This window comes from Panulirus ornatus, chromosome 7 (assembly GCF_036320965.1).
Source record: "Panulirus ornatus isolate Po-2019 chromosome 7, ASM3632096v1, whole genome shotgun sequence".
Lineage (NCBI taxonomy): Eukaryota > Metazoa > Arthropoda > Malacostraca > Decapoda > Palinuridae > Panulirus > Panulirus ornatus.
In genome coordinates this window covers 1,785,330-1,798,955 of record NC_092230.1, presented here as the reverse complement: position 1 = coordinate 1,798,955, position 13,626 = coordinate 1,785,330, and the positions used below count along the sequence as shown (strand labels likewise).

At 36.7% G+C, this 13,626-nt stretch overlaps 2 protein-coding genes across 3 annotated transcripts in view; one reads left to right on the top strand and one right to left on the bottom strand.

Moving 5' to 3' along the window:
• LOC139749366 (uncharacterized) overlaps positions 1-6,048 on the top strand; it is a 64,693-nt gene extending 58,645 nt beyond the window's left edge. Inside the window, exons 4-5 of the mRNA XM_071663132.1 lie at positions 78-252; positions 463-6,048. Of these exons, the coding sequence (XP_071519233.1) occupies positions 78-190 (113 nt within the window). The 3' untranslated portion in view covers positions 191-252; positions 463-6,048. The remainder of the gene's footprint in view (positions 1-77; positions 253-462) is intronic.
• The window catches only part of LOC139749365 (uncharacterized), a 492,874-nt gene that overhangs the window by 450,316 nt on the left and 28,932 nt on the right, over positions 1-13,626 (bottom strand). The gene's annotated exons all lie outside the window — the stretch shown is intronic.

Genomic DNA, 13,626 nt, shown 5'->3' with positions numbered 1-13,626 from the left:
ATTTGAAATATTTCTGCAAGTTGGGAGAATGAAAAGTCTTATAAACAATATATGCTGTTAATGTATTTAATTTACAGCCTCTAAAGATGAAGAAACTGCTGGGCTTAATGATATGCCACCTGAAGAAACAAAAGGAGTCTCCATCTACTCTCCAAATGCTGTGAAGGTGACATTAAAGGATGATGTATAATTACTCCTGCAGCCAAACTTCAGAATGATATGAGGAATATATGATTTTTTAAACCATTTTTTGTAAGTTTTCTTCATATTGTATTGACATATACATATTAAAGAAATGATACTCTTTTTAGGAACTCTGGTCAGATATTCAGTTTATGACAATATTTACATGAGAGATTTTACTGAAATGAAAGAAAATGTATAATTAGGAAAATTATCAATTTTAATATTAGCACAAACTTTTTCTTTTTTACTCCATATATGAATTCCATGGCTGAGCAGTTACAGAACTAGCTTTGGAATTTAAAGACCAAGGGATGAGCTGCCATGGTGGGGTCATCAAGGCAAAGGACTTTATCATATGAACCTCAACTGACCAGGGTGTTAATTGACATTGGCTTATCCAAGAAGATAAACTGTGTCTTCAGGACATACGGATTCCTCACCCTACACAGGCTGATGAAGAGCAGCAATATGACTCCACCTTTACAGTATGTTTTACAGTAAGCCTTTTTTATACCAATTCTTTTTATACTTTGTTATATAGTGAGAAAGGGCTGTTCTTAGTGAGGTCTTAATGGAAATATCTTTCTCATTTGTAACTACACTGTAGGTTTGTAATGTTTACAGTAAAAGGAGTTGGGTGATCTTGAGCTGAAGAAGGCAGCAATCACTATTTTATATATACTGAAAAGTTACAGTGCTTTTCTATTTCTATTATTATATAAAGAATCCTTGAAATGCACATCACTTTACTACCTATACTTTAGGAATATATTTATTTTGTATAAGTACACAAGTTTTATACGATATATGTTCTTTGCGCCTTACTTATGAAGAACATTTTGTACATCACACTGATACCCAAGCAAGTTATATGATAAAAGTATCTCTGGATATACAGATCATAAAGTTACATTTGATGTAATCTAGTACTTGCATATAAAAAGATAAAAGCAACTCTGGTATTTGCTCTTAATACTGTGACTCAGCTGACTGACATTGGATAAGATGACAAGATACAGACTTACTGAGGACTAAAGGAATGATCTATAAACCTGCGGAATATTCATCATTGTAAATTTCTCTCCTTTCTAATGTCTTTTAGCAAAAAGCTTTCAGCATTTCTGATAGACAATATGAATGTACTATAATGAATATTTAATCAATAGGTTGTGCCTATATAAATCAGTTTTGATGGGAACACAAGATTAATATGTGTAGTGAATTAAATTCACCAAGAAGGTGATAATGTTCAGTAACTTTGAATCCAGCTTTCAATTTTTTGTGGGGGAGACGGGAGTAACAAGGGATGAAACTGAAGGCAAAATATTTGTCATGTACTGTGCCAGACACAGTAAACCTACAGAGCTGTTTTAAGCCATTTCAGGCATATGGTTATAGGGAGCAGGAAGCATTTCGCTATTTACTAGTGTGTGCAAAGGCAACAGTGTAAACACCGAACACTTACTATGACTCAATCCACTTATAAGTAATTAAACTTTTGACTTGCTGCAATATAACAACAGCAGAAAGGAGATGATCAAAGACAGAGATTTAGAAAAAGAGTAAATCTGAAGGGTATTATTAGATATGGAAACATGTAAAAGACTATTAATTTACTGCAATATAGATGTTGTCAAAGAGCCAATATTATGGGAAAGGGAGAACCCTTAATTTTTTTCCATATCATAACACTGCAGCTGTACCCAAGATAGTAAAGTTTTTTATTCTGGAGGCTTCTTTGTAAATTTACATATTGAAAAAATATTTAATATTCAATTCTAAGACTACAATGAAAACAATAAGGACACTGCAACAATTAATAAGCAATTTCTTAATGACTTTTCTTAATGTTTTTTTAAAAAATGGTCCTCAGTTACAAGTTTTAGAGTAAATCTAATACTGATAGTAAAAGTGCTTGCAAATTAACTAAAAGATCCATTTAGTTATCATTATGACCAGTTAGCAATGACAGTGATGGAAAACATTATATTTCTATATGTACCTGTATAGTGTTGTCTTTACAAATACTAAAAGATAATGAGGTATTTTCTTTTGAACCATTGGCAAATTGTGTGCAATACTGATATGTTTTACATGTACTGGATTACTGTAATATGTAAAAGATTCAAATAGTAAACAGTGTATATGTTCCTGAAATAAACATTAAACTTCATGTTTGCTTTATGTTTAGATTGTTTATATGTTTAGATAATTTTTTCAGTAAATATATATAAATTACTTTTGTTCATATCTACTCTCAACTCCTTCCTCTCAGACACTCCCAGACTTAAGACACCAGCTTTTGCAGCTTTTCACTTGAATCTGCTACCACTGCCATGTCATCAGCAAACAAATAACAGACTTCCTTCCCAGGCCTTTCCATCCCAGCAGACCATATTCCTACTCCTCTCTCCAAGACCCTTGCATTCACTACCCTCTCCACCCAATCCGTAAACAATGAACAACCAATGTGACATCACACATTCCTGCCACATAGCCTCCTTTATATGGAACCACTCACCCTTTCACCCTACATAATCATACACACACCACTATCTTGATAAATCCTTATTGCTCCTTATAGGTTTTCTCCCACACTGTATATTTGTAACACTTTCCGTAGAGCATCTCTATCACCTCTATTATGTGGTTTCTGGATCCACAAATGCCACATACAATTCCTGTTTCTTGAAGTATTTCTCGCACACACTTGATCGATCTTGTACCACTTCTGAAACCACATTTTCTTTCCCCAATTTGATGTTCTGTGCATGCCACCATGATCTCAATCACCACTCTTCCATACATCCTCTCAACTACACTCAACAAACTTATATTTCTCTAATTCAAACATACTCTTTTATCTCCCTTGCCTTTATACAGTGGCACCTATACAGACATTCTGCCAATGCTCAGTCACCTTACTAATAGGAATACTTATGATACTCTACCTAACCAGTCAATAACACAGTCACTCCCTTTCTTAAGAAAGTTAACTACAATACCATCCACTCCAGTTACTTTACTGCACTTCATCTTATGTAAGGCTTCATAAGATTCCTTTTTTTTTTTTCAACAAACCACTTACCATTAACTTACTTTGCTCACTTCCACTTTCAAGTATCCCTTATCTGCCACCATTTTACTGAACATGTTTAGCAACCTTTCAGCATACACTCCATCTTCTCTTCATCTCATTTCTGCCTTTCACCACTTCTCCATTTCTGCCTTTCACCACTTCTCCATTTGTGCCCTTCACCAATGTTCCCATGTGTTTTCTTATTTTTCTCAACTATCGTCCAAAACATTTTCTCATTCTCCCTGAGGTTTGCTAATACTCATTCATCTCATCTCTGCCCTCTTTTTCAGCCCCTGGACTTTCCTCTCAACCTCTTGCTGCTTTCTCTTGTACATCTCTGAATCACTTACATTTTCTTTTTCTTTAGTAACTTAAGTTCCTCATCCAATCACTACTTTTTCTCACCATTTCACCTGTTTTCTACATGCAGCACACTTCTCTTGCACAATTAAGCAATGCTTTCCTAATCACTTCCTACTTTTCACCCTTTCCCATAGCTTCATTTTATCTCACCTTTTGCTATTCTACATTCGATCACTCCTGTTATCTTTTCGCACAAGCTTCTTTTTTTCAAGATGACTAACTTTCACAATCCTCTTCCCACCCATATCATTTCCTGTTTTCCTAAAGCCTTTACAAACCTTCACCTTCACCATGGCAATGTAGTGCTAGGACCAATTTCTGATGCAGCCTTACCAAAGGTGACTTTAAACTTGCAGTGTAACCTCAAGGAAGTGGAGTCCAGTAACTTTTATATATGTACAAGGATATGTGTTGCCTGGCTTCAGCTGGAAGAGGTTCCACAATGAGTGAAAGTCACCTTTGGTAAGGTTGAATCACAGGCAGTACAGTTTTGACAAAGAACTTATCACTCTAAAAGAAATTACATTTTCCTTCTATTGAAAGTAGTGCAATCTTGATCTGTAGAAGTCTTAAGAGAAGGGTCTTGAATAACACCAGAACTCTTCTATAGAAATTAGTCATGGTGTAATTTTGAATGAATATAAATATACAGAGAGAGAGAGAGAGAGAGAGAGAGAGAGAGAGAGAGAGAGAGAGAGAGAGAGAGAGAGAGAGAGAGAGAGAGAGGCTTTGCACATGCAGGACTTTACAAAAGTAAACTAAACTGTAACATAGCAGTTTTCTTTGCACAGATGCCATTTCAAATGGCCTTAATGATATGACCAGCATATTGAATGAATCTCAAAGCTAACGTTGCTTTTGGTTAGTGAACATTTACATTAGATTTGTCATCCATTTCTAGTGTAACACACAGTTTACTGTTGAGTTCAAATAACAAAAGACTTGGTATATCCTTTCAAAATCTATAAGAGTGCAGCTAAATATGATCTCAAATTTCAATAAGGTAGAAATATTTACAAAGCTGTCAGTTTCCTTTTGTAAGATGGTCTTAAGTGATTACTGATATTTTGCTGTATATAAAAGTGTAAATAGGATTTTATTTAACATTATTCTATGTTATTTTCTAGTCAGTAATATACATACTCATACACTTTAAATGCATTACTCTTCATTTTGGAAATATTCAAAAGACATATCCAATTGAGTAATAAGACATGTATTGTCCCTTACATTGATATTGGTAAAATAAGTTTTTATGAATCTCTTTATATTCTTCAGCATAGCTTTAAGAAAAAATGATGCAGTAAGGTTAAAGCCAAATACTAGAGTATGAGAATCACAAGTTTAAATTTTATTGCTGAAATTTGATATGTCTTATGAATCTTGGTAAAGGTCTCAAATCATTTTCATATGTTATCATTATTTGCACCTTGATGGTCTGATTATAAGATATATGTGAAAGACCAGTTCAAAATTGTAAAATTTTCCATTATCAGTACAGTATTTTCCATTATCAGTACAGTATTTTCCATTATCAGTACAGTATTTGAGAATTACATCTGATTTTCACTATTTCATCCTGAGTGAGGTGACATTCATTTGCTTGGATTCTGTTTGTGAACCTGGTTACCCAGCTTATCTAAAGTAGTACAGCCTCACTAACTTATCCATAAATGTGTACTTAATACATGAAAATTACAACAGTATTTTGCCAAACTGGAAGATGTGTAGAAACCTGCCTTCACCATGGGATCAATGAACTGAGAAAAATATGGAAGAAATAGCTTCTGTAAGTTGTGCTGATCTGCACTGATACTCTTTATACTGTGCTGTGTAAAAAGTGGCACCATTTTTACACTGGTAATCATGGCTGTATTGTATGAATCTTTCCTTGAATAATGGAAGTAATGAATCAGTCGATATGAAATCTGTTAACTTTTCTGTGGAGTTTTAATTATATACATATGATACATAATTTTATCTAGGAGCATTAAAGGTTTTATAGAGTGCATATTCAAGGTTTTATAGAGTGTATGGCTTTAAGGCGAACCTGATGTATCATACATAATGGGGAAATCTCAGCTGTCCTTCAACATAGCACTGTTCAAGTATTTTCTGTATATTAAGAGCTGATGAATGATATGAAATATGGTTTAGTCATCAGATTTCAGTATGAATGGCCATTACATGCAAGTTCAAACTACAGTCATATTGATGATGGCAGATCAGAGAAATTCACTTGCTATAAAGAACTACACCTTACTTTAATGTTTAAGATTAAGGTTTTGTGACTGAAGATTTCTTATGAAATGACTGGTATTGAAACAAAAGAATTTTGAATTTATGCAATTGGATTATTTCTACATTCCTCAAATGATGTGATGAGCTATTATGAGCAGCAAATAAAACTATGTTCATTTCTGTATCTTTATTTACTCATTCATTTTCCTGCTGAAAAATGAAAGGGCCACCTGTGGCTCATCACTGAGTTGGAGTTATGAATTGGCACCAGAATTCATATTCATATGCAGAAACATTTGCAGCCATCAAACACACAAATCTCACCTTTCCATAATATCTCATTTATGACAATATCTCTGATACACAGGATTGGCTAGTATGATGCCTTCTCCTTCCCTCAAATAGCTAAGCCGTGGAATTCTCTTCTTTCTTTTGCCTTTCCTTATTCCTATCAATTTTTCCTCTAAGGGTTAGGTTTATAGACACTTACAGAGTCCTGATTGATTCCTTCTCTTTCGTATTGCTTTTTCTTTCACCCAAGATAGCCTCAATTGGGGCATGCTTTGCCCATGCCATGTTTGACATTATGAAAAACATCAAAGGTGTAGCAGGGTACCGAGAGCAATTGCCTCGCCTTGAGCTATATGGTATACAATGAAAACATAATTCATTAAATCTTTATAAGTAACCTGACCTCTTTAGTAACTTGCTGAAATAAGGATGCCGAGCTAGAAGCACCCCAGATGTGAGAGCATACTCCATACGTATCAGGATTTCTGGTCTTATGTTTCATCAAAACAGGACTACTGGGATATAATTATCCCAGGGCCAATTTCTATGAAAGTTCTCTGGTATTACTATGGCTTTCTTTCCAGAGGCTCCCACAGCCCAAGTCTGTGCAATTTCCTATAGCAGGAAAATGTGAAGTCCTTTAAAGTGAGAATCTCCTTGACTCATTTGCACTCTCAGTGGCAAAGCCTCGCCAATGTTGACTCTTCACTCATGGTGCAACCTCGAGTGAATGTTTATGTAAACTGGATGGCTTTGTCATAGGCAAAATTTGTCACTGCTTTCCTGTTTTGACCATGCAAAACATTTTTATGACAGGCTTGGTGCCAGACCCAAGAACCACGAACCACAAACACTTTACCATTTATGGCAGGATTGTTAAAGCTTTGGAAAAAAAAGAATATGCTGAAGTGATTCATGCAGACTTTGCAAAAGAATTTGACAAATGTGATGGTGTCATAGCACATTAAATGCAAAAGAATGGGGATATCCAGAAAAATAGGATAATGGGCCTATAAACCTAATAGAATACAATATGTAGTTGTAAACCATGCCATCTCCAATGCCCTTCATAGTAAAAGCTCAGTTCCCTAAGGAACTGGACTTGCACCTGTCTTGTTCATCATTCTTATGCCTGACTTTGACAAACATGAGTCACTAAAACCTTAGATATGTGTCTATATAATACCGACTGTTAGCATTAAGCACATCTTTCACTCACCTGGTGCAAAGCCTCATGAATTTATGGAACAAATAAGATAGAATCATATCTCACCTCCATGGAAACCTAGTTCCAAACATAACTGTCTTAGGAGATTTTAAACTACGTTATATTAAACAGAGACAGGCATGAAATAACATTGTAGTGGAAAATACTGACACTGAAAGCAGCTCGGACCAACAGTTACAAAAAAGAAAGTTATTCAGACTATGTCAAAAGTTCTCCCTAAATCAACAACAACAAAACCAGAGGAAGGAACATTCTTAACAATATTCACAAATGATGTGGACCTAATATGTGATATTACCCTCTCAAACACACTATACTCTGTTCATATCCTGAATAAGGTAATAACCAGCTTGGGTGCTAAACCACCTAGTCGTAAGAACACACGAAACAGTAGAGATGTTTTCAGTAACTTCACTTGTAATAGTAAACAAATAGACAGGGAAGATAAGATCAAAGAGACGTCTACAACACAATGAGAAACCCTGCTGAGTACCGAAACAGAGGAAGAATGTGTAAACGACATGACCACTTTGTTGCTCCAAATATGCACCAGACAAGCAAGAAAAAAGCACAAAATGCCTAGGGTAGAAAGAGGAAGACAAGCACTTTACAGGAGGTGAAAAAGAATTGCTGATCTTCTAAAGAAGCTACAGGTTACCCAGCAAAGAAAAGATAACCTATCAAAGGAACTGGCGGACCCAGACCATAAGGTAATAATGCCACATGCAACAGGAAAAGAAGAAAAAGCCATAAATCCAGAGGCACAAATTACTTCTCTAGGTCTTTGGCAATGTAATAATTGATATTGTTTTTCTCTTGATGAATATTCATTTGGTTCTAAAAAAAAAAATCCGGAGGAGGTCTTTTAGCAGTGTGAACATTCATATGGCCTCTCTCCTGTGTGAATAACTGTTTGCAGCACTAAGTGACCCTTGTGGGAGGTCATATGTCCCTATGAACATTCATATGGCTTCTCTCCTGTATGAATAGTCATGTGGTTTACTAAAGTTTTCTCTGTGGAAAGGACTTCTAAGAAAGTGAACATTTATTTGGTTCCTCTCCTGTGTGAATACTAAGATACTGCATTAAGTAGAACTTCATGCGATAGAGCTGCATTGATATTTTAGATGAAGTATTTCATATTCAGACCAACTCTCTCATGATTCCACAACATATCCTTTGCTAGTAATATGAGTATGTGTCTTATTTGATATAAGAGAACTAGTTTCTTTCGTTTGTTGATTATTCAGGCATAAAACCTATCAACTGCTAGGGTTACCAAGGCCGTCAACGTCAAGCTATAACTAACTGAACACTTACACATCATCTTTTGATGTTCAAAATTATTCTAAGACCGTACACGCCCACACTGCATTATACTGACCTTTGTATCTAGCATCATCATTTATAACAAAATTGTTAGAAACGGTTGTTCGATACCAACAGTAACTGCGGCCATCGTGCATTTGCTTGAAGTTTCTTACCCTCATTTCAATTGTATAGCTAGATTAGCAGAAGCACTTCCTAATGAAAATGTAGTTAGAATTGTCATCAAGTGGGGTTTATGCTTTTATCACAAAGAGGATTGAATATACTCATCGCTACACGTAAACAATATTGTTCAAATTTGGTATACAGTGGGTCGCTTGCGTCGAGATCAGTTCTATGTAACCAGGTTACATATAGTCTCTCTAACACTGAGCATAACTTGGCCACCTGCCTTAGGTAAAAGTATCTTCAAAAACTGTAACTGTATGTACTGCTATCGTTGATTATACTGTTAACTAGAGATACACAGGCAAGGGAAGCATATTCCTGTAATTCATGTACAAAGAAACAATATTCTAATGAAATGGGTCATTGAAGAATGCAGATTCTATTGGTATTTACGCTAAATCTTAAGTTATGAAACTCTAAACGTTTCAAAGTAAATATGAAGGTTTTATATGAAAGGAAGTATATGCCAAAGTTTACCAAGCAAAAAAATCAATAAAAGAAAACGTTACTTGCCTTGAACTCATTTTCTTCATTTTTCATATGGGATAACTACTAAAAATGTTTAATTTTGTCAAAGGCTGTCAAACATCAGCGAAATCATTCTTCTTGCAGTAATATTCTACGTCTCATATAATGCTACCTTTAAAAGATTGTTTAAAACGTTCAAATTGCAGTTTGTCTTCTGGTGCTACAGTGTAAAAGCAGAAGAGAACGTGAAACTAGCAACTCATTACAAACTTTCCACAATCATGGACGTGAAAAATCGCCAGCAACAGCCATATGAATATGTAAATTGTTGCAGGGTTTGGGAATTCAAGTTAGAATTTTAATGTTTAATGAGGGAAATTGATTTTAACACAACTCTGAACAACATGGAAGCTTACTTAAATACAGACAGTATGAAAAGTTCTGGATATATTGTTGTTCATACAAACAAGGAATCGATTTTAGAATAAACTTTAACAACAGGTGTACGTATTGTGGTAGGATATGTATTCTATATCTGCCAAAGTACTGATACATTTACCATTACATCCAGCTCGGGGATCTCTTTACCCATGACCAACAAGCAGGACGGTTGGTCAAGAAGTGTGGTGATGTATGTCTTTGTGGGGCTGATTGCAAGACAACTAAACTGGAAACTTTTAATATCATCAGTCTGGGAAATGCATATTCAGTATGACAGATTATGTGATATGTTCACTCACGTTTGTAATGCTTGAGAGGCTATTGAAATGCAAAGAAATGCTCTTATAAGTCTGGGGAATGCAGTTTCAGACGGGTATATGTGATGTTAAGAATGGGATGGGAGGGCGTTTAATTATTGCTTTAGGGTCCTTTCGGTGCGTACGTGTTTGTTACTGTCATATCTGTTGGGGAGGGGATGGGAGGGAGGATATATATATATATATATATATATATATATATATATATATATATATATATATATATATATATATATATATATGTTTCGTTGTATGTGTTGAATGTCTGTGGTTGCTAAGCAGCTAGCGATTGTTCTGAGTGCACCATTTTGTTTACTTTGCAGTTTTATATATTGTTTTGGCATATATATATATATATATATATATATATATATATATATATATATATATATATATATATATACACACACATAATTTGGAATACCTGTGTAAGATCAACTTTTAACCTTCTCGTTTCTAAGCTAAATAGATATAACTTTCAGTTGTCTCAGGATTTGTTCCTCAGTCTGGGAATCATCTTTGAAGGCTCGCCGCTGTACTCTCTTCGTTGTCCCATTTTTTTTTTCTTTTAGGCATGACGACCAAAACTAAACGCAATATGTTCAGGGTGGGGACGCACCAATGCATTGTGATTTATAGGAATTGCTTTCTTATTCTTTTGTCCTAAAGCTCTACCTATGAATTCAGGAATTTTGTTTGTCATTTCACTGCAAATAAACACAATGTTTCGTCTTGCTAAGGGTTCTCAGCTCAATCTTGTTTCTGTTACTTTTAACTGTGTGTTCATCCCTACGCCCCCTTGAAATGCCAACTCTGTTCACTCACGGAAGGATCAATGTTCTTCTTTGCACAGCTTTTACACTAGTCTTCCCTTGGCACCAGTTCTAGTTTACCAGCCGGGATGACTCCAGCTGTGCTGTCCGCATAGCGGAGGTCATCAAGGAATACAACTTCTATCTTTTTCCAAATCTTCATATCATCACTCTTGCTTTGATCGCTCTTCTGCTGCTGCTTGTCGCAGACCATGACATGTTCCTCTTCTCCTGAGTCATTTTGCTTATATTTCTGCTTCCCATGATCGCAAAGTAATTATCTGTAGAGTCAAGTATGCTTTCACCGAGAGAAAGTGTGATGATTTGAGTTAACTGAGTAATGCTTATGGTGTTTAGCTAAAAGCATGGCGTTGACGGACCCTACCTGCTTGTGGATACACCGCCAGTGAAAAGTCAGCTCGGCTAGGCTACGTCGTCGTCTGTTAACGAATGGTATGACAGCGGTGATAGCCTCATCAAGCCTAGGATAATGGAGGTCAATCCTGGTGTGTGGGAGTAAGACTAGCGTGGTACAGAAGTACACAAGTACGACTACAGTGGTTTAGCGGTAAGACCATCCTAGTGTAGGGGTACAACCTGGGTCGTACTGAGGTACAAGTGGTTCAGCGGTAAGACAACTCATCGCACCACGACCACCGGGGTATATCGTTACGACCAGAGGGATATAGCGATACGACCACCTAGGTATAGTGATGCAACCACCATGATTAGCAATACGACCACTGGGATATAGCTCGGGTTATACAGGGTGTTCTGTGCTGTGTTAAAGGTGAAGTTACAACGTTAACTGAGCTTTGATAGACCGAGCAAGGCTGCTGCCCTGCTGTGTTGTGACCATGATACTGGCACCACAACACACCTGCTGTGTTATGACCATGATACTGGCACCACAACACGCCTGCTGTGTTGTGACCATGATACTGGCACCACAACACACCTGCTGTGTTGTGACCATGATACTGGTACCGTAACACACCTGCTGTGTTGTGACCATGATACTGGCACCACAACACACCTGCTGTGTTGTGACCATGATACTGGCACCACAACACGCCTGCTGAGTTGGGTCCATGATACTGGTAACACGCCTGCTATGTTGTGACCATGATACTGGTTGCTTATCATTATACTTCCTCATACGTCATGAATTACGTCAATATATATATATATATATATATATATATATATATATATATATATATATATATATATACATATATATATATATATATATATATATATATATATATATATATATATATATATATATATATATATATATATTGGGCATTACTGTACAGTCACTCATAAAAGTTCGTGGGGGGAGGGGGGGGTTTCCGTGCTTGTGGGTTAATTCAATCAGCCCTTGCTGGCCGACAGGTCTGTGACCACTAGACAACCCACACACGTACATACACTCTGAAACTCTAGGAATTACGTGTGTCTGAAGTTCACATTTCCCTAAGTGGTGTTAGAATAGGTTAGACATGCAGTTATATGCCGCCAATGACTGACAATACAAATTATTACATAGTTATGGTCAGCAATGTTAATACTAAAGATTGATTCAGGCCCAGAAATGTGCCTGGTGTGAGGATCATGCAAGCGTAATATTCATCATAGTTAACACAAGAATTACCGAGATATCTGGTCCTATGTACACTACATAACTGCCATAAGATTTACTCTGGAGTAAGTGAAAACGCAATTACGTCGTGAGGTAGGCTGGTAAAGAGGGGAGCAAGGCGGAGTTCGGGGTCTTGCGAGCTGTCACACTCGCCTCGCCTCGCTTTCAAAGCCTGTTTCCATACACACACACACACACACACACACACACACACACGGACCCACAAGAACTTTTACGGATGGCTGTGCTCCTCCTCTTGCACGGTGCTACAATTCGAGTGGCGAATCAACTTTGTTCAGGTTTGGTCATCGTCGCTGAACTAAAAGGATTATAGTCTCGTTGAAGAGCTCATTTGACAGAAGTTCATTAGTTCCCTGCTACGGATTGTAGCGCAATTTGAAGCTGCAGGAGCCCCTTCAGAGAGTTATATGATAATGATAATAATAATAATAACGTGTTTGTCTTTCCCGTTCTAGCTTGGGGTTTTATGTGGGTGAGACATGGCTAGACGAGGCAGGTGCAGCATGAGCATTGTACTGGTTTGGCCGATGGTTCGTGGGGGTGCAAATCTAGATGTTGGTAGGGATATTTTGCAGAGCCACGTAATCAGGTCAACTGATGTCAACTCTGCCACCGATGGCAGAGTTGTTTACGTAGTTCCGTCGAACTGTTGCATTCAACAAGGCATAATTTATCAGGCCAAGGATAATACAAAAGGCCCCATCATTGTATGTTGCAGACGTCCTGTTACATTGTTGTAACCGCTAAATGCTGTCTACTATTGCAAGAATGCGTTCGGTTCTCCCCGTGGTCGTGAAACTGGGAACTCACAATGAAAAATACATTTTTCCTGGTATTCACCATGTATACCAGAGGCCAGTTTATATGTAGATAATTACATTTTAAATCCTGAATGCAAAAACGAACATCACATCTCTATTGTTTTGCACATAAAAGGAACTTGAATATTAACGTGATCATGGCGTATGTTGTGGTGTTCATTATCAATATGTTAGTGGCCATCACACATCGTTCCGATCACACGGGTCAATATT